This window comes from Bufo bufo, chromosome 11 (genome assembly GCF_905171765.1).
Source record: "Bufo bufo chromosome 11, aBufBuf1.1, whole genome shotgun sequence".
In the NCBI taxonomy this organism is placed as follows: Eukaryota; Metazoa; Chordata; class Amphibia; order Anura; family Bufonidae; genus Bufo; species Bufo bufo.
In genome coordinates this window covers 31099166-31121235 of record NC_053399.1, presented here as the reverse complement: position 1 = coordinate 31121235, position 22070 = coordinate 31099166, and the positions used below count along the sequence as shown (strand labels likewise).

General features: G+C 45.6%; 1 protein-coding gene across 3 annotated transcripts in view; it reads left to right on the top strand.

Moving 5' to 3' along the window:
• Positions 1 to 22070, top strand: part of DAAM1 (dishevelled associated activator of morphogenesis 1) — a 161614-nt gene that overhangs the window by 88378 nt on the left and 51166 nt on the right. For all 3 annotated transcript variants that reach the window (XM_040411301.1, XM_040411303.1, XM_040411302.1), the window contains 2 exons: positions 9310 to 9399; positions 12177 to 12248. In XM_040411301.1, the coding sequence (XP_040267235.1) occupies positions 9310 to 9399; positions 12177 to 12248 (162 nt within the window). The remainder of the gene's footprint in view (positions 1 to 9309; positions 9400 to 12176; positions 12249 to 22070) is intronic.

The following is a 22070-nucleotide window of genomic DNA, read 5'->3' as shown; positions in this document are numbered from 1 at the left end:
TCTGTCTTTGGAGTGTGGGAGGAAACCGGAGAACCCGGAGGAAACCCACACAAACACGGGGAGAACCTACAAACTCCATGCAGATCTTGTCCTTGGTCGGATTTGAACCCAGGGCCCCAGGACTGCAAGACCCCAAGATTGCCAAGTGGGTGTGACCAGTCGGAGCGTGTCCAATCAGTGCTGCCGGTGTCAGACTCTGTAGGGACACACCTCTTTGGCAAGGCGAGTAGTAACACCCTGTTGACAATATATTTATACATTTATAGGAGGAATAGTAAAGGAATAGCAAAACAGAGTCCTAAAAATAAATGCTTCAGAATTGGGACTGCAAGTAGGCGGAGGCGATCTGCCGTTTGATAGCACATAGCCGACATGTGTGTTTACTATGTCTCCAGGTGTCACGGATAAGCTAAACCACAATCTCGTTTTCCATCCTGGCTGTATTCAGTCTATGACTATAGACTCCTCTCCTGAGCAGAAGGAAGCTTCCCCTTGGGTAAACCTCCACGGACGGAATATCCTTGATGTGCTGCTTCAGATGAGGAAGGGTCGTGTGTAGATCTGTGTGTGATTTATCATCACTCCTCCCGCCATGTGGTTTTTATGTAGACTAGGCTTGGGCCCGCCCTCGGTGCACTTAACTGCTCACTTGCATATGGATTAAAAGTGCTTTTTTTCCCCCCAGAATGAAGCAACAGATGGATAATGTGATATTATTTACATGTAGCGATTGAGCAGACAATTGTTCCTTCCCAATCACTGCCTGCTCATCAGTGGAGGTGAGAGCTGCATTAACCTGTAGCAATCGCCTCGTCAGTATGAGGACATGTGATCTCTACCGCCATCGCTCGTCCTCATACACAGCACAATCTGCTGCCTGGAGACGATGAGTGAAGGGACTGTCATGCCCAGTAATCTGCCTGATCATCAGTCCGTGTGAAAGGTCTGAGCGAGCCCTACAAGACATGGTGGAGAACAAAGAGGCGACTTCTTGGCTGGATCCAAGATGTTTTTAAGGAAATGACAATAAATATTGGACATTTTATCGTGTGCTGAAGGATTTATCTCCTCTTTGTTCTCTACGTCCATTCCTGCTCCGATCCCTGCCTTGTGTGGTGAGCGGACTTAGACTTTTTTTTCTTTGCTACATGACGTTCTGGTTTAAAGAAGACCCGTCACCTCTCCTGACATCTCTGTTTTAGTAAATAAATAAATAAGCCTCAAAAAGTACGTTGCTTGGTGGTGTCGCAGGTCCCGACGGTGAAGTGGGTACAGTTCACACAGGTGAAAGCGTTTCTTTGGATTGGACCGCGCTACCTCTGAAATCACAGAGAATCCACAATCGAAGCCAGCAAGATAATCACAAGCATGGGGAAGCAAACAGGCCAGTCAAAAGCTCTCCTCCTCTCCTTTCCAGGCTTCTATGGAACACCAAAATTGTATCCAATAGTGGATCAAGGGTGATTGATCCATTGTATACTGCTTGTATATACTTGTGCATTGTGAGTATGATAAAACCGTTTTTACTCCAATTTGCATGACGGTACTTCACTATTGGATGCAATTTTGGTGTTCCATAGAAGCCTGGAAAGGAGAGGAGGAGAGCTTTTGACTGGCCCGTTTGCTTCCCCATGCTTGTGATTATCTTGCTGGCTTCGATTGTGGATTCTCTGTGATTTCAGAGGTAGCGCGGTCCAATCCAAAGAAACGCTTTGTCTGTTTTAGTAACTACTTGCATTCCCCACGTAATAACCATTCTGGAGCCTCTATTCTTATGGCTCTATGTTTTGGTGTTCCTCCTATTATTCCTTCTAGAGGTTATAAATGAATTACTAGGCGTTTGCAGTGAAGGTCCAGATGGGTGTTACCAGTTGCACAATCTGACACAGGCAGCATTGATTGGATAATGGGACACCCCCCCCCCCTCCCTCTAGTAACACCCAGCTGGACCTTCGTTGCAAACTGCTAGCAAGTCATTCATTGCTTCTAGCAGAAATAATAGGCTCCAGAATTGTTATTACATGAGGAATGCAAGTAGTTACTGAAACAGTCATGTCAGGAGTAGTGATTAGTCCTCGAACAGTGAATTTTCTGGTGAGAGACGTCCTTTAAAAATATCTTTTCTGCCTTTTTCACATCCTCCAACACGAAGACCTCTATTAGCCACAATATCCCTGAAAATATTGGTAACACGCTCATTAACCTCAAAATAAGCGTCGGTATACTCTGTGGTGAGCCGGCGGTCCGATCCAGCCTGGTCTCCCTCTGCAGCCCAGTGCACTGACCTCATTGCACAGCACTAGGGTTTTCCAGGGGCCGAGGCAGTGGGGGAGGGGTTCAGGAAGCACTTCCGCCCTGAGGATTTGGCCACAATTGAAGAGAAAATATTTTCACTGGATTTTAGTTTTAGGAAAGCAGGATCAACCCTTTTGCCTCCCCACCTCAATGAGCCAGTACCTAGATGACTGTATGCCTGCATGGCATAGGAGTTCACATCTATCAGCTACGCCTGTTCTCATGGGCCGACTGGAAACAGTGGCCCTGGAACAAAACCTAAAAGTGGCCCCATGTTGTAGGCGGGTCAGAATTGAAAGATTGCAGGGGCAACTTAAGTAGGCGGAATCAGCAATATTGTAGTGCAGCACAAAATACCACCCCAACAGAAGCGAGTACCACAGTGCAGCACAAAATACCACCCCAACAGAAGAGAGTACCACAGTGCAGCACAAAACACCTCCCCAACAGAAGCGAGTACCACAGTGCAGCGCAAAATACCTCCCCAACAGAAGAGAGTACCACAGTGCAGCGCAAAATACCCCCCCAACAGAAGCGAGTACCACAGTGCAGCACAAAATACCTCCCCAACAGAAGCGAGTACCACAGTGCAGCACACAATACCACCCCAACAGAAGCGAGTACCACAGAGCAACACAAAATACCACCCCAACAGAAGCGAGTACCACAGAGCAACACAAAATACCTCCCCAACAGAAGCGAGTACCACAGAGCAACACAAAATACCACCCCAACAGAAGCGAGTACCACAGTGCAGCGCAAAATACCTCCCCAACAGAAGAGAGTACCACAGTGCAGCGCAAAATACCCCCCCAACAGAAGCGAGTACCACAGTGCAGCACAAAATACCTCCCCAACAGAAGCGAGTACCACAGTGCAGCACACAATACCACCCCAACAGAAGCGAGTACCACAGAGCAACACAAAATACCACCCCAACAGAAGCGAGTACCACAGAGCAACACAAAATACCACCCCAACAGAAGCGAGTACCACAGAGCAACACAAAATACCACCCCAACAGAAGCGAGTACCACAGAGCAACACAAAATACCTCCCCAACAGAAGCGAGTACCACAGTGCAGCACACAATACCACCCCAACAGAAGAGAGTACCACAGTGCAGCACAAAATACCTCCCCAACAGAAGCGAGTACCACAGTGCAGCACACAATACCACCCCAACAGAAGAGAGTACCACAGTGCAGCACAAAATACCTCCCCAACAGAAGAGTACCACAGTGCAGCACAAAATTCCACCCCAACAGAAGCGAGTACCACAGAGCAACACAAAATACCACCCCAACAGAAGCGAGTACCACAGTGCAGCGCAAAATACCTCCCCAACAGAAGCGAGTACCACAGTGCAGCACAAAATACCTCCCCAACAGAAGCGAGTACCACAGTGCAGCGCAAAATACCTCCCCAACAGAAGCGAGTACCACAGTGCAGCACAAAATACCTCCCCAACAGAAGCGAGTACCACAGAGCAACACAAAATACCTCCCCAACAGAAGCGAGTACCACAGTGCAGCGCAAAATACCTCCCCAACAGAAGCGAGTACCACAGTGCAGCACAAAATACCTCCCCAACAGAAGCGAGTACCACAGTGCAGCACAAAATACCACCCCAACAGAAGCGAGTACCACAGTGCAGCACAAAATACCACCCCAACAGAAGCGAGTACCACAGAGCAACACAAAATACCTCCCCAACAGAAATGCCACAGTGCAGCACAAAATACCGCCCCAACAGAAGCGAGTACCACAGTGCAGCACAAAATACCACCCCAACAGAAGCGAGTACCACAGAGCAACACAAAATACCACCCCAACAGAAGCGAGTACCACAGTGCAGCACAAAATACCTCCCCAACAGAAGAGAGTACCACAGTGCAGCACACAATACCACCCCAACTGAAGCGAGTACCACAGTGCAGCACAAAATACCACCCCAACAGAAGCGAGTACCACAGTGCAGCACAAAATACCACCCCAACTGAAGCGAGTACCACAGTGCAGCACAAAATACCTCCCCAACAGAAGCGAGTACCACAGTATATACAGTTGAATGCCGCAGGGATCTTTCCCTCATATGCCTAGCATTAATTAATGCGGAGAGCACCAGGTCGCTATGTACTTGGCTTGGGCGGCCCCCTGGGAAATTTCCCTGTAGGGTCTATGGCCAGACCGCCCCCCTGCCTTATTCTTCCCCTTCCAGTAAGAATATTCGGACAAATCACCATTTTAAATTCTGAATAATTGCTGTGCTTGTAGAATGAACAGCCGCTGCCACCCTGTGCCCGCTGCCATGCAAATAATTGGGCCAACCTCAAAAATAATTAGGAGCCATGCTAGAATAACCTGTATCTCCTGCATCATATGCGGTAATTATATGTCGTTACATCAGTTTTTATAATCTTTCTGTGAATTGTAAAACATGATATTTAATAGGCCTTGCTAAAAATAAATGGTTATGCCCTGATTTTATTTATTTTTTATCTCTGATGCTAAACTTGAAAGACAAGGGGGTGGAAATTTAAAAGGAATGGTATTTCATACACCTCTAGATCTAGTCCTGCCTAGTTTGATTGTCCATATTGCTTCCTTTGCTGTCTGGATTCATTTTTCCATCACATTATACACTGCTCGTTTCCATGGTTATGACCACCCTGCAATCCAGCAGTGGTGGTCGTGCTTGCTTGCATAGTATAGGAAAAAGCAGCAGCCTATGTGCACTCGTGTGGTCCTGGCCTCCTGAGAGGTTGGCGCTTTTTCCTATGGTGTACAAGCATGACCATCACTGCTGGATTGCAGGGTGGTCGTAACCATGGAAACGAGCAGTGATACAGCCAGCAAAGTAGGCAATATGGACAATCACAATACATTAGTAAGTGCCTTGTATTAACTTTCTCTACATGATAAAAGCCACTTGATGAAGTGAGACAACCCCTTTAAGGGTAATTTCACATCCGCATGCACCAAAAAATGGTTGTGTGCATGAGGCCTTACGGGTAGGTTCACACAGAGCTTTTTGGAGGAGGATTTGAGGCGGCTTTTCCTGCAGGTGATGATGGTGAAGATACAGACTTTTCTATAGTGTTTCCCCTACACAATGTTACAGAACAGCAGAATGTACAGATTTGGACGCCTGATGGGGGTCTGTGTGACGCCCCCACCCTCTTCCCCTTTCGTCTGGCGGATACCACGGTTCATGCTGTGATGGCAGTGACTTAATCTGCAGTAAAGGAGATGACTTGTTAATTGGCGCTTCCTGTGACCCGGGAGGCCTGTCTGTATGACCACAGCGCGGAATGAGTAAGGATAGGAAATAGATGTATGGGAGGAAGGAGACGCTCACTGACACATCCTCTTCTGTACACACTGACTTTCCTCGTCACAGGGGAAAGCAAACAACACCCGGGCGCAGAAAATGCAGCGCAGCATATTACAGCGGGCACTGAGGTCACTGCCGTCTCCGCTGCCTCCTAATATTACGTTTCTGCCCTGCTTTATATGTTGCAGTAATAGTGACTTTTAAAATAAAAATGATGTAGATGATAACATGTCCGCACGGAAGGGCGTTACTTCATTGTAAATTCACAGGAGACGTCCATTAGGACATCGAGGGAAAATGGAAATGTGCTTTTAAATAAATAAAAATAATTTAAAAAAAATTATATATATATATAATGTGTATATTATATAGCTATCAAGCATCAACAACCTCTAGCGCGCCAGCTGTGGTGAAACTGCAACGCCAAGCAAGTGTAGACGCTGGGAGTGGTGTGCCAGAGGTTGCTGATCCCTGTATATAATATCACACTCATGGATCCCTGTGCTGAACTGTGGGAAGGCGAAATTTATTTTCCCACTAAAAAACGCAAAGAAACCCCCCCCCCCCCCCACCTTCCACTTAAATTAAAGAGAGCGTTCTAGGTAAAAATAGGACCTATCTGTTTTAGTAATTACTTGTATTCCCCGTGTAATAACAATTCTTGAGCATCTATTCTTATGACTCTGCTGTGCCATTCCTTTATTATTCCTGCCAGAAGTTATGAATGAAGGTCCAGATGGGTGTTACCAGTTGGAGGTTGTCCTTGCACTGTTTGACACTGCCAGCACTGATTGGATAGTGTCAGACTGTGCAGGGAGACTGCTAGTAATTCATGCATAACGTCTAGAAGGAATAATAAAGGAATGGCACATCATACAGTCATAAGAATAGATGATCCAGAATGATTATTACATGGGGAATGCAAGTACTTACTAAAAACAGAAGTGAGAGCTCTTTTTTTAAAGGGTTTGATAGTGTGCAGGTGGGAGACTATTGTCTCTGCTTTGTCGCTTTAGGGGAGATTTTCAATAATTTCATCGAAAATACCTTTTTTCATGTGAGAAGTCTGATGTCCGTGAGATCAGAGCGCCCTATAAAGTGCTCACACCCCTTTCGCACTTCCCAGAATTTTTTATTTTTTTTTAAGGGGTTGTCTGCTTATCCCTATACTGATGATCTTTCCTCAGGATAGGGCATCAATATCTGATCGGCGGGACGCCAACTGCTGGCACCCCTGCCGATCAGCTGTATGAAGAGGTTGCAGCACCTGGAATCCCCCACTATAAAGCCCTGGTTCTCATTATGGAGACCAGCAGGTTTATTAAGACTTTCAGGCAATGCTCCATGGGAAAAAAATGTACGCAAATTAGTTAATGTCCATTGAACCAGAGACTCCTCCAGAAAGACTGACCCATCTGTAGACAACTGTTTTATGTTTCTTGCGTCTCATGCAGCCAGACAGAAGCCTGTCCTGTACTGGCGAGGGGCGAGTACCTGAAACAGCTGTCTGAAGATGGGCCGCTCTTCTTTTTGAATGAATCTGGCTTGACGGACATTGTGGAAGTAAGAATTCTGGTGAAATGGGATCTTGGACCACCACTAATGTGTGTCCATGACATATCAGACGACGCCTGGACTTTCCCTTATATTATATTTTTACATTACATGTGACTTGTACTAATCTAGCTGACGTGACCCGTATGGAGAACCCTGAAGAATGGCCTTCTTCTCTCAGTCTGTTCTTTTTCCTCATTCTTCATAATTACAGGGCCTGGGGGTATAAAGTGACGCTCTGGGCAGTACGAGGGACGGGTTTCATATGGAGTTGTTTGATGATAATTTATCTCTATCCCCTTTGCTTTTAAGAGCAGCTGACGGTATTATTCTTACTTCAAAAGGGGCAGCGCTGCACCCGAGCATCTGCTGCTAATTTCTGTGGCCTTGAAATGCGCAGGTAATGAAATATTAAGAGCGGCCTGTTTCAAGTTTACCTGCCATGTGTGCTGGAAGCGTGCAGCCGGGAAATTAGAGGGTTTCAAAGAGTTGCTGGTGTCTGAGGCTTCGTCTGCTTCACGTATGTGCGAAAAAAAACTAGAACGCCCCTTTTTCTGACCATCCGGTTTTATGGCGATTGTGTAATCGCTGGAAATTTGGGTGAAGGGCAGTATAATCACCAGTATGGCTGTCCGATGTGTGAAATGCAGTCCTGTTCAGTTATGGAAGCTGGTGGTCCACCTCTATGGTAGCAGTGATGGTGGTTACTACTTCTGCCCCATCCAGAGGTTACTCCCCCCTTTACCCTGGTGTTTTAGCTTTCATTCAGGTGGATCCTTATTAGCATCTGTATCACAGCTGCAAATCCCAGGCCGACTGTGGATCTGATGATCTGAGACCCCAATAACAAGACTGAGGGACCTTCTACATGTTGTCACTTCAGCCCCGATTGATCGGTGCTTGTGGGGGACGTCCAACTGGGGGACGAATGTTTGTTATCACCATTGTTCCGCTCTCCTTCAGTTTGCATATTGTTGACAGCATATCCCCTGTTCACACCATTTTTGGTGCTGCATGAAAGATCTGATCGTCCACCGGACTAGCGGTAGCTCATTTGTCTGGTGAACGTCTGCAAGTTTATGTGGATCTGTGGTTAACGTGGTTCTCATTCACCTCCCATGTGAAAATAACTGTTACGCTGGCCATACACATTAGATGTTTGCTGGTCCTCCTGACCCTTATATACATGCATGCTTGGCCACATCTTCTCATCCTGAGTGATGACATTAAATATTCCTGACCCTTCTCGCCCCTCATATCTGCCATGGGGAATGAGGATGCCCCTATACGCATTAGATGGTCATCCACACCCCTTACATTGATGTTAAAGGGGTATTCCCATCTCAGACATTGACGGCATATCGCTAGGGTAAGCCATCAGTGTCAGATAGGTGTGGGTCCCACTAATATCTCTAGGACGCCAGGGGGCCCTGAAGTGAATGCGCAGCTTGGTCTCTATACACCGCTATGGGAGTGCTGAAAATAGTAGAGTGCCACTATTTTCGGAAGTCTCATAGCGGTGAAAAGTGAGGCGAGTGCGGCCACCTCTCCATTCATTGCTGTGGGTGTTATAAGAAATATTTAGGGCTATCTCATAGCGGTGAATGGTGGGTGGCCATGCTTGCTTAATGCACTCTCCATTCACCGCCAGGGGACTTCTAAATATCGTCTGTTTTCAGAACTCCCATAGCTGTGTATGGAAACCCAACGGCGCGCCCCTTTATTCTCCTGACACATATCTAATGGTGAATATTACTTTTGGATGGGTTCCCCCTGCAAGACCCATTCATCCGTTTCACTTAAAGCATATTTGTATGGCAACCTTCCCCAGCTTTATTAGCTCTCTGAAGTCAGGTTAGTCTAGTGGCGTAGCATTATGGGTGCTGAGGTTCGTATCACGCAGGTTACCACAACATTTTTTGTATATTTAAATTTTTTTTGTAGTAATTTTACATAAGGTTTTATTTACTAATACTTGCATTGCTTATTAAAATGTACTTGTGAATCCCAGCGTCATGTTCCTGGGGATGCGCGGTATAGTCGTGGAAGCGTTCACCTATGTAATATTGCTTGTTCCGTCTGTGTAAAACACGCCCCATGTATAATTATTTTCTTTTCTCCAGGATGAATTGGACCTCTCAGACAAGCACCGAGAAGCCATGTTTGCTCTCCCGGCGGAGAAGAAATGGCAAATTTATTGCAGCAAGAAGAAGGTAAGCTTGGTGTGACCCCCCAATACTTTCCATCTTACCACCTAAACGATTTCACCTTAACCCCGAAAAACGAAGAAGAGATTTATCAAAACCGATGCAAAGGAAAACTTGCATATAACAACCAATCAGATTCCACCTTTTATTTTCCAAATGAGCTCTGAGAAATGAATGGTCAAATCTGATTGGCTGCAATGGGCAACTAAGCCAGTGTCCCTTTGCACCAGTCTTGATGAATTCCCCCCCCCTTGATTCTCTTGCGGCGTCCTCGTATAACTTTGTCTATGATATAAAGAATAGAAATGAGGTAAACCCATTTATCTGCTGGACGCCCTCCAGGTCGGAGACAGTGATCCGCTGTTTGTTGCTTTGGTTTCTGATTGGCCACAATAGAACGAGGTGCCACAGACTTTCCGGGACAATCATTGAGAAATTGATTTTTCGTAGTCTCGCCAGACCTGTGTACAGTACGGATTATATGTGATGTGTTATGTCTGCTGTGCTCCCGCTCCAGATGACGCCAACTAAAAAATAGAAAAATCGTTCTCCTTGTCTCCACTTGCAAACTACTTAACTGCTTAAAGGGGTTTTTCAGTTTTCTAATATTGATGACCTATTCTCGGAGATAGCTCATCAATATCACATCGGTGGGAGTCCGACTCCTGACAACCCCGCCGATCAGCTGTTTATAGAGGCTGTGACGTTCATACTAGCGCCGTCTTGTCTTCATCGTTTACCTGAAAGCTGTCGACAGTGCAGTGAATGTTGTTTTCAATCATTTGTCCTAACAGGTTTCTAAATCCCCTATGTAGTTTAAATTCTGCCACCACCAGAGGGAGCAAGGGGGCTTACTGCATACTGTTTATACATTGAATTTAGTAGTAAAACAGTATTTATTAGCACCTATGCGCCACCTAGTGGTGGCTGCAGGCAAGCAGAATTTTAGCATTAAAAGGGTTGTCCCCAAGAGTTTGAGATTGATGGCCTATGCTCAGGATAGACCAGCTATTTCAGATTGTCCCACGTCTAGGACCTGCTTCTATGTCCAGAACGGGCCTCCCCAAGGTGAATGCATAGAGCACCACATATGCACAGCCATCTCTCAATTTACCGCAATGGGACTGCCAATATGCCGTCAATGTCTGAGATGACAAAACCCCTTTTAGTATTAGTTCTTTGTGAGGGAAAAAAAGCAGACCAGACTCCAGCATTAAGTCCTCGGTCCCCTAAAATTTACATCCCAGACCAGACCACCAAAAATAATGCACATCACTAATATTAAAGGGGTTGTCCAGCTTTTATAAAGTGACAGCCTATCCTCAGGATAGGACCTTCAAGATAAGCCATCACTAGCTTTTCAGTGGGGGTCTGACAACCTGCCCCACTGCCATTCAGCTGATTGGGCACAGCTCCATCAGTGGTATAGTGGCGGATGCTCGTTACTACAGTACTGCTCCTGTGGAAGTGAATGACAGCAGCACTGCTACACCCAAGCAACTGATCTGCATGGGTGCAAGATGTCAGACCCATTCCAATCAGGTAATGATGGCCTATGCTGAGATTAGGCCATCACTGAGAACCCCTTTAATTATACTCCTAAAATGAATCCCAACTCTAGTCCAGTTTGTAAATTGAATTCATAGGCTATCCCCCTAAAATGAATTGAGAACCCACACCAGCAATCAGGCTAGTCCCTTAAGATTAGCCATACCCCGGGCTAGCTTCCTAAAATTGGCCAGACCCCAGGCTAGCTTCCCAAGATTGGCCAAAGCCCAGGCTAGCTTCCCAAGATTGGCCAAAGCCCAGGCTAGCTTCCCAAGATTGGCCAAAGCCCAGGCTAGCTTCCCAAGATTGGCCAAAGCCCAGGCTAGCTTCCTAAGATTGGCCAAAGCCCAGGCTAGCTTCCTAAAATTGGCCAGACCCCAGGCTAGTCCGGTAAATTAATCAGATCCCAGATCAAGGTAATCTTTACTTCCTGGGGCCACCACGTAGCATTAGCACTTGTGCCATTCCTGGACAGTACTTCCACTAGATGCTTTAGAGGAGACCCTTTCCTCCTCCTGTGTGTACTTTGTGGCAGGTCTGTGGGGTCCAGACAACTGGGGTCCCAGTTCTGGGTTCGGACATAGTCTGCCAGTTGAGTACCCCGGGTTTAGGCAGTGTGCCCATATACAGATCTTGATATCTGATCGCTGGCACATCTGTGTAATACTCTACGTAAAGAATTAATTAAATGGAGCAGATTTTGGCTTTGTAGGAGTATTTTGTTTAATGCTCCTTCTTTAGATGTGAGTGTCCTCTATAGACGGTGCCTTTTGTGTTTCCAGCAGACCATCACTCCGGGACAATGTGTCGGCCATATTTCCCTTTTTCTAATGAATTGCGGTTCTTAGATGTTCACTTGGAGAATTACATAATTATTCTTGCTTTTTATTTTAAATGTAAACCAGTTGTGACAACTCATTAAAAGACTACGGCTTGTCTGTCTTCTGCAGGGCTTCCAAGGGCATCTTTTCATCTTCAAGGCCTCCTTGTCTTTAGTTTATATATAGAAAATCTCAGCCCGGATTTAATTCATGTATAGCGGTTTTAAATTTGCTCACGGGGGTTGTGGGGGGTGGATGGCGGTCAGGTCAGTTCTTGCCTCCATGCTTCTCATCCATCCGCCTGCTCTTTGGATGGGATTTGCAGATTTCTTTGTGTAGACCGTATTTAGAGATAACATATATTAAAAGCTTCTTTTTATTTTTGTGTCCCCTTTTTTTTTTTCTTTTCTTTAGGACCAAGAAGAAGATAAAAGTGCTACAAGCTGGCCCGAGTTCTACATTGACGAACTCAATTCCATGGCTGCTGTAAGTATAACGAGGCAGATTGTGCCTACAGGAATGCTTGGGGACCATCTCTGTAGAAGCTGTAAGAGGACAGTACATCGACGTGTGCTCCGTTCACACTAGCATCATGGCTTTTGGGGGTTCCAGTGTTTTCCATAGCAAGACTAGTGGTGCGGACTGTGCTATTCTTGACGCGAACAATACCGGATATGTGAGTGGAAGCTTGGACTGAAATATACGGATTTTAGTCTTAGCACACGGACTGCTGGAGGATGTGCCTAATTTATGACAATACCTGCGCCTCGTCATAAATTAAGCGCCTCTTCCAGCAGCATAGGGGATATCAAGACCAGCATAGCACACGACGTTCTTTAAAAAATATCCCCCATTATTTGTAATGTTCTAGATGGATTTTGGGCAATTGCCAGGATCAGAGAGAACTCTGGTCCAGGCAGTTTAACCACTTAGATGCCGCTGTTAACAACAACTGCAGCTTGTAAGGTGTTTGAAGGAAGGAGAGGGTACCCTCTGTCTGTCCATCGGCTGACAAAAGGCACCCGTGTCCGCCATACGTATCTGCATGACCTACTAGGTTGCCTGTCAGTGTAACATTGACCGGCAATAATACTTTGAATTACAAGGAAAAATAAATAAAAATACCCCCCAAAGACATAAACACATTTTTTATTAAAGGGGTCTTTGGGGATTTTGATATTGATGGCCCATCTTCAGGCTAGGTTATCAATATCAGATCGGCACGGGTCCGACTCCTGGAAACCCTGCCGATCAGCCGTTTGAAGAAACCGTTACTGCGGCCTCTTTCTAGGCATGTGATGTCATGTGGTCTACACACAGTTCAGTCCCATTCTGAGCTGAACTACAATACCAAGCACAGCCACTATCCAATGGACAGCGCTGTGCTCGGTGAGCCGCTCATGACAAATTCAGCCAATTACTGGCATCAATGGCATAAAGCCTCTTAGAACAGCGATTGGCTGCAGCAGTCCTGTGTTGTGAATGGGCATATCAGTGCTGCAGTCTTGCAAACAAATTGGGAGGATCAGAGCGGTGGCGCATGAGTAGTGGTGGTTTGAATGTGCAGGAGGGCAGACCTTTTTTATTTCAGGCAACCCCTTTAAGGCCTCGAATAGCGCAGTGTTAAAGGAACACTCCAGGCAAGAACCTCTACTTTATTTTTGGTGCCTGAGATGAAGAGCACTGAAGAACTCCTGCATCCTCCCCCACCCCTTCAGGCCGTGCGTTAGGCATAACGCAGAGTATCCGTTTTGCCTGAAGTGTTCCTTTAATTGAGCAATCGTGTCTGCAGATGCCGCTGTTCTCGGATATTCATTAGTCAATGCGTCCATCCAGCTCACCCCTTCCTACATGTTTGGAAATCATGTCACCGCTTATCAGTCGCACACTACAGCCTTGTCTATGCGCTCGCCTTTATCTCAGGCTGTTGAATGGGAGTCAGTGATAACATTTATTTGGGAGGGTGTGAAAGAGGCGATGGTGGCGCTGCACAGCTGTCAAGCAGCCGCAGTGTGGAAATCTGCCAGGTGCATACTCCAGATAGAAGAAATATCTCCCGCCATCTCTCCAGACAAACGGAGCAAATCTAGGATCTTCTGAAAAGAGCAGTTGTTTCATCCTCTCCCGGCCAAGAGTCTTGCGAGAGGTTTGCTGCGGACAGCTGAGATTCTTTTTGTGTAAAGTCAATGGGCTGAAGAGACAGAGTCCTGTTAGGAAGACTCCTGGGGTGAAATAAGAAGCTATTCCTTAATTTTTCTCGAAAGTGTGCCCATCGCCTACGGATAACATTTCACTACCATCATCATGTCAGAGAGACCATTCCAAATGAAAATCTGTATCACAAGCAGTGGGACTCCAGCTTTCTCCGCTAGCATACTGGGCGTTGAAATAAATGGGCCGCCTTGTAATACATGAACGAGCGGAGCCTCACAGAGCGGGAGGCGCTCTTTAAGTGTACCACCAATTACAAGCAATTTCCCGTAAATCAATAGCACATTTGAATATAAGAAACTTTTGAAAATGTATCTTCTTTATAGAAAAATGCCTCTTTATCCACTTATCTGCTCCCTTCCCCCCATCACCTACTGCATTATTTATTCACTCTAAGTTAAAGGGCTATTTCAGTTGTTAAAAGTTATCACCTATCCACAGGATAAGGGATAACTATCAGATTGGTAGGGGTCCTACCGCTGATCACGAGAACAGGGTCCTCGTACCCACTGCAGCTCCTCTGAAAAGAGCAGAATGGCTGGTCGCACAAGTGACAATCTCCAGAACTCCCATAGAAATAAATTAGGCGGCTGCGCGCATCTGCCGCCGGCCACCCCGCTCTTTTCAGGGTTGCTGCAGAGGGCACGGTGCCCCCGTTTTTGTGATTTGATAATAACGTTAACCAACCGGAATAGTTAAAGAATCTTGTCTTGAGAGAGACAGAGATGAGACTGATTTTCAGCTTCACTGAGGTATCGGGTTACAGCTGCTGCACATAGCCCTTAGAAGGGGGAAGGAGAGAGACAGAAACACTGCTTCTAGTATGTTTTCTTGCCCTGTGCTGGGTTCACAGCTACACTGCTCATTACACCTGTATAATGCCCTGTATGATGCTACTGCTTTTGTATGTGTGAGAGGAATGGGGAGCAGGATCTCCTGTTCTCTGTGTGAGCTAGCAGCTAGTCTCCTGCTCCCTCTGCCTACCCTCTGCATAGACTTTTGTGGGCCGCAGCTGTAACCTGATCTCAAGTGAATGTGAAAAGTCACCTCTGCTTTCTATATACATTTTTACTAGTGAATTGTGAGATTTCAGTGAGTGATCAGTGTGTGGGTGGGTGGGTGGGATGACCGGAATCTGATAAGTGGCGAAAGAAGCATTTTTCTGTAATTGGACTTGTTACAAAGTTTCTTACGGTTGATTTTACTGTTGATGCGGAAGTGGTTTATGATTGGAGATACACTGATAGCTATCTGCTCTGGCAAATAGACAGGACTCCTGAGCAGGGTCTCCCCTGTGTGACATCAATGTGCCTTAATTAGACATATAGAAGTGGTCTCTGAGTCAGCCCCTTTAATGGTTGTATGTTGATTTCCTTGCAAGACTGAGGACTTGCCAGCTACAGTACTGTGCAAAAGTTTTATCCAGGAAAAAATGCTGCAAAGTAAGCATGCTTTCAAAAATAGAAGTTTTTATTTATTTTTATCATTTAGGAAAATGAATGAAAAAAGATAAATCTAAATCCAATAAATATTTGATGTGACCACCCTTAACCTTCAAAACAGCATCAGTTCTTCTAGGAAAGATACACTTCTATACAGTTTTTGGCACTTGGCAGAGAGGCTGTTCTTGGAGAACCAACCACAGATCTTCTGTAGATGTAGGCTTGCTCACATCCTTTGGTCTCTTCGTGTAATCCCGGACATACTGGATGATGATGATGAGATCAGGGCTCTGTGCAGGCCATATCATCACTTCCAGGACACTCTGCTCTTCTTTATGTTGAAGATAGTTTTGAATGACATTGGTCGTGTGTTTGGGGTCGTTAACTATTTTTGAAAGAATTCTTACTTTGCAGCAGCATTTTTTCCACACCTGCCTTCTGCACAGTACATTACGTATACCCTAAGCATATAAAATGGAGATGTCTAACCTGTTCAACCTCTTGAATAATCAGGCCTAGCATTTTCTTGTTGAATCTGAGGTTCCCACACCATCGCTATTGGCAAAAATGTACTCCTTAGGCCTCATGCACACGACCTAGAAACATAGAATGTGTCGGCAGATAAGAACCATTTGGCCCATCTAGTCTGCCCAATATACTGAGTACTATGGATAGCCCCTGGCCCTATCTTATATGAAGGATGGCCTTATGCCTAGCCCATGCATGCTTAAACTCCTTCACCATATACGTTTTGCGGTCCGCAAACCATGGATCTGTAAAACACTGATATCGGCCATGTGCATTCCACTGTTTTCTCACTCCCATCAGTAGAAATAGCTGTTCTTGTCTGCAAAATGGACAAGCATAGGACATGTTCTAGAATTTATAGAGCGACCACATCCATGTGCTGTCAATTTTTTTTGGTGGACCCATAGACATGAAAGGGTCCATACGAGATCAGCAAAAAATGCGGATCGGACATGGCTGCAAAATACGGTCCTGCGCTTAGTCGTCTAATAACGTGCTAATATTTAACTGATTAAGGGCTCATGCACACGACTATGTATTTTGCTGTACGCAAACATGTCCGTGTTGCATGCGTTTTTTCTTTGCAGATCCATCTTAGCAGTGCCTGTCCTTGTCTGCAAAAGGACAATAATAGGACATGTTCTATTTATTTATTTATTTATTTTTTTGTGCGGAATTGACATCTGGACATGGAATGCACATGGAGTCATTTATAATTATTATTTATTTATAAAAAAAAAAAATTGAAGCCCCATTGACGTGAATAGTTCCGCATACGGAGCTGGAAAAAAACAAAAAACGGAATGGAAACTGTGAAAAAAATACGTTTGTGTAAACGAGCCCTAAGCTAGGGCTCGCCGTCGATGCATCAAGCACAACCTATTACCTGCATACACTGGAATGATAGCGTGCCCGTGACTTCAGATGGGTCATGGCGAGGCGGCAGAGGCGGGAATCTCTTCCTGCATAGCTGGTTGCATTTAACAGATAAGACTTATGGAAAATGGTAATTTGCCTATCAAGCAAGTCTAAATAGTGTAATCAATAGAATACACACCAAATTGTATAACGGTGTGTGGCCGGCTTCATTCCGTTTTCTAGGTCACCGAATCGCCGGAGGGCAGTCAGAGTGTCTCCATATTATAGAAACGCTTCGTGTCCTTCAGTGTACACATAACATGATTTTTAGCGTCCGGCATTGACAACTCAAGTGTGGTTCCTGCAGGTTGGAAAAAGATAAGAAGTTTTCGACACCACTTAATATAGTGTAAAAGGAATGCGCTGGGGCGAACGCTCAAGGGTGCAGCAGCAGAACCCTGCAAGGGTTAAGACGTGTGTGTATATGCAAGTATTGATTAATAATGCTATACATTGCATTATTTACTATGATTTGATCAGAGTTCTTAAAGGGGTTTTCCAGAACTTGAATATTGATGGCCTATCCTCAGTATCACCCCCCTATACCGGACCACACGTATGCCAGTGGCATACATTTGGCTAATGATAGTCTATGCTTCTGGCGCATGTGGGTCACCATATTGAGACGTGATGTTTACTCTCAAAAATACACACCCAGTTTTTTTTGGAGCCGGTTTTAAAGCACATTTCCCTTCAGGTTTTTCAGCTAAAGCCAGAAGTGGATCCAGCAGGAAGAAGTCGTCCTTCTTTTATATTTCCGATTCCTTTTGGATCCACTTCTGGTTTGGGCTGGAAAACCGGCAGCCTCAAAAACCACTTCCAAAAAAACCTGTGAGTAAGGGTCCATTCACACGTCTGCAAGTGTTTTGCGGTCAGCAAATTGTGGATCCGCAAAACACAGACACCGGCCATGTGCGTTCCACATTTTGCAGACCGCACATGGCCGGCACTATAATAGAAATGCCTTTTCTTGTTCGTGTCTGCGGACAAGAATAGGACATTCCTTTTTTTTGCGGGGCCGCAGAACGGAAGTGCGGATGCGGACAACACACTGTGTGCTTTCCGCATCTTTTCCAGCCCCGTTGAAAATGAATGGGCCCGCACCCGTTCCACAAAATTGCGGAACGGATGCGGACCCATTTTGCGGACGTGTGAATGGACCCTAAACCTACCCTTACTGGACTAGAAATCATCACTCCTAGTGAGGCAGCCTCAGCCAATGAGACGTGTCCCTGACTACCTCAGACCCCCTGTAGGCACTGTAGATGGACTGTAGTCGCCGATCACAGCTCTGCCCTAATGAAAAAGCAGACAAACAGGAAAATCTGTAAGGCTTACGGAAATGGCCAAGTCAGCAATTGGCGATTTTCGGCAGTTCCATAGGAATGAATGGAGGGCGGCTGCGCATGTGCAGTGCGCCCTCTGGCACTTTGCGACCTCTATTCTTAGTATAGGTGTGGGACGCCCCCAATGTCCAAGATGGGTAAACCCTTTTAAAGAGGAGCTCTCATGTCTGTTTTAGTAACTACTTGCATTCCCCATGTCCTAACACTTCCAGAGCACCTTTTCAAATAACTCAGTTGTGCCATTACTCCATTATTCCTTCTTGACGTTATAAATGAATGGCCGGCAACCTGCAAAAAGGTCCAAAAGTGTGCTACTAGTTGGGGGGTGCATATCGGCACTGTTGGACCTTGATTGCAGACTACTGTCCGTTTCTTAATACACTTCTAGTAGGAATAATAGAGGAACCGCACAACATAGTTATATGAAAAAAAAATGCTCCAGAATTGTTATAACAGGAGGAGAGGTGACAACAGGTTCTTTGTCAATCTCTTGAAAGGTGTATTGTGCAGGTAGAGTGCCATCACCTTGCAGAAGTCGGTATGTAGCCGTCCATAGCAAGCGGATATAAAATACAAAGGTTGTTTTGACTTTACTTTTATTTTACGACCTTACGAAATGTTTAGTTGAATAAAATGTAGGAAGAACGCCGTTCATGTGTAAAGAAGATTTTCCATTCCTAACAGCGCAGCGCCAGGGGCATGGAAGATATCGACGACTCCGCGGCTAATGGCTGAATGGCCGCCGGATGATCTATAGGTTTCCCATGCAGCAGCTGCGTATTAGAGAGATTAAGCCTCCCTCCTCTGTGCCGGGGAGCGATGGAATAAATGACATCACTGATCGGCCGTCCCTGCAGGGCACAGGATTGCTTTGTACTGCTGCTGACAGCTGTCCACACGTATTACCATGGGGCAAGTCACACAATACAATAGAATTCCCCCCCCCTGCTGTTTTTTTTTTTTTTGTTTTTTTTTATCCACTTCTGTTGTTGAGGGCTGGATGTTTGCTATCATTTTTGCAAACTCAGATGACCTGTTGCTCTGTTTGTTTTACCATTGCAGACATGGAGGATTTCAGCTCTTGCTGGTTCTGCGGGATTAAGTGTCTGTAAATTGCGAGTTGATGAAAGGGATTTCTAAGCTTTACTTTCTACGAGCGTGGGCTTTTATATTATGTGTTTCTGTTGATTGGGAAGCACCTTCACGCCCACCAATCAGACATTGAAGGCCTATATAATCCTCCTGATATTAAATAATTGCTAATAAGCTATTAGTTTAGCTGCGTCTCCAGGTGTAACGGCAACGCCCCCGTTGCTCCTAGAGGCTCATTTGTATATATCATCATCATTTTTCTCAGCAATGCAGGCACATATGAACATAGGAGCAACACAGATGCCATCAGCTGCCAAGTGCACATGTAACAGGTCAGCCAGTGTCATAGGGACAAATCTGCTGCCCGTACACAATGCCGCCTCGGCAGCAGGATCCGCACGTGGCTGCCCCAGTAGTAGTCAGCCGGCCCCTGTACATGCTATTTGTTTCAATGCCGCTTAGTGTATGGGCAACCTTTTAAAGCGGTTATTCCATTATTAATGTAAAAATGAAAACCCGACCTCTAGTACAGGACAGTCTCTTTCCAACAAACTTGGAACCAGCCCTGTACCTCACATGGATTCAGAGATATCCCCATTCATTGCTTTGCTAGACTTGTATCAAGCTTGTAGCTTAGGGGGCGTGTCTTTTCTCAGGGGGAGTGTCCTTTCTGCTGCAACTGGAGGCAGTTGGAGGATGGAACTGAGCATGTGCGTCCATCTCAGTGAGGTGGACAGAGAAATTGTTAATTACACGCAATTACAAAAGTATTCAGATCCAAGCGCTGGTTTGAAAAATGTAGAATATTTTTCATGGGACAGCCCCTTTTAAGGAGCATTTGCGATTTTTATATTTCTTGAAGGCATTGGCCCTGATTTACTAATCGTAAAGAGAGAGGCTGTCTAGAGCTGCACCAGAGTTATCACAGTGGGAGCCATTTACAAAGACAGATTTTGTTTTTTACGCCAGTATTTGTTTCCCTCCTGAGCTGCCGGAGGATTTGCTGAATTTCTCATCATTAGGCCTCATGCACACGGCCGTTGTTTTGGTCCGCATCCAAGCCGCAGTTTTGGCGGCTCTGATGCGGACCCATTCACTTCAACATGGCCGCAAAAGATGCAGACCGCATTCTGTGTGCTGTCCGCATCCGTTGCTCTGTTCCGTGGTCCGCAAAAAAAAATAAAAAAATATAACCTGTCCTATTCTTGACCGCGCTTTGCGGACAATAGGCAGTTATATTAAAGGCTGTCCGTGCCATTCCGCAAATTGTGGAACGCACACGGACGCCATCCGTGTTTTGCGGATGCGCGATTTGCAGACCGAAAAACACACAACGGTCATGTGCATGAGACCTTAATTAGACATATCTACCGCAGCCCTTGCGCCTGGATTGAAAAACGACTCCACTCCCTGAGTAAAGTAGTTTATCGCCAACATTGATGCCTGTTTCCAGGTGTAAATGTTTGTAAATTGCCCCCCCCCCCCCCCCCCCCCCCCCCACACTTCATTACCACTTCCAAGTGCCGAGGACACAATATGTTCGTAAATAACCCCCAGCGTCTCAGACTGGGTGATAAATCTGGTGCTGGGATAGAATGTTGGCGCAAAATGGCACATCTTATACCCCACCTCCTTTCCCGCAAACCTCTTCCCACTTTCTGCTGTGCCCCGTCCCTTTGTCGAGCCTGTTGGAATAAAGTGTAGAAACCCTAGATGTACCAAACTGCCAACACATTGGTAAATCTGGGCCCTTGTCTCATGAAGATAATCCATTTCCCTGTGTACTGCTGGGGTATATGGACATCCTAGAGACGAGCCCCCCACTAGTCCTTACATAGTCAGCCATTCATTTAACGCATACTTTTCAGCTTTGTCTCATCAGCTTCCAGGGGATAATGGTTTGTGGCTCGCGTAGCAGAAATTTTTGGAAGGATAGACATGTCCCTTTAAAAAAAAAAAAAGCCCCGCTCCCTTTTCCAACCACCTACCCTTATTATTCAGCCCCCTCACTGTGTGACACAGACCCAGCACCATACACAGCTAGAGGCTGACTTCCAGGAGGCTTCCATGACACCCAGGAAACTTGCTAACTCTGAGAGCCTCCCGTGCACTCTGGGGAAAGTTGGCGAGTATGTTTTACCGGTAATTTTTAATTCAAGAAGACAATCACTTTACATAGTTAAAGTAAACCACACCTTTGTACCTACATTAATTAAAGAATAAATTTAGGACATTTAAGCCCCGCCCCAAGCATAACCCCATTCCAACCAGAATCGGCCTCTCCTTGGCAGGGCATACATAAACCCTGCCCATGTTCAGCCCAGGATAGCCTGAATTATCCAGGATTGTCTCTGCAAATACAAATAAAAGGGAATGTGTCAATAGAATATTATATTTAAATAAAGTTTTTAAAGAATTTTTGATCTTTTTAAATTTCCCAATATCAATATCTATATTTGAACAGAAAAACATAAAATCCTGCATTTTTTTGCAGAGGCCGCTAAGTCTAATAATGGGCGCCACTTCTTGGTCTGTACACATCACTTTGCTTCAGTTATCTCCTGATCATTACAGACAGGTTTAGAATGACAGATAGCAACTCTGTGTGTAGATAACACAAGATCTGCCGTTCACAATGGTCAAAGCTTATCTACTCCTTCCTTGTACAATGACCTCTGCACAGGTCACCGAGCATGCCCAGAAGACTCTCCCATAGATGTCAGTAAGGTCCCCTTCTGTCCATTGTGTCTATGGACCATGGGGCTGCCGTA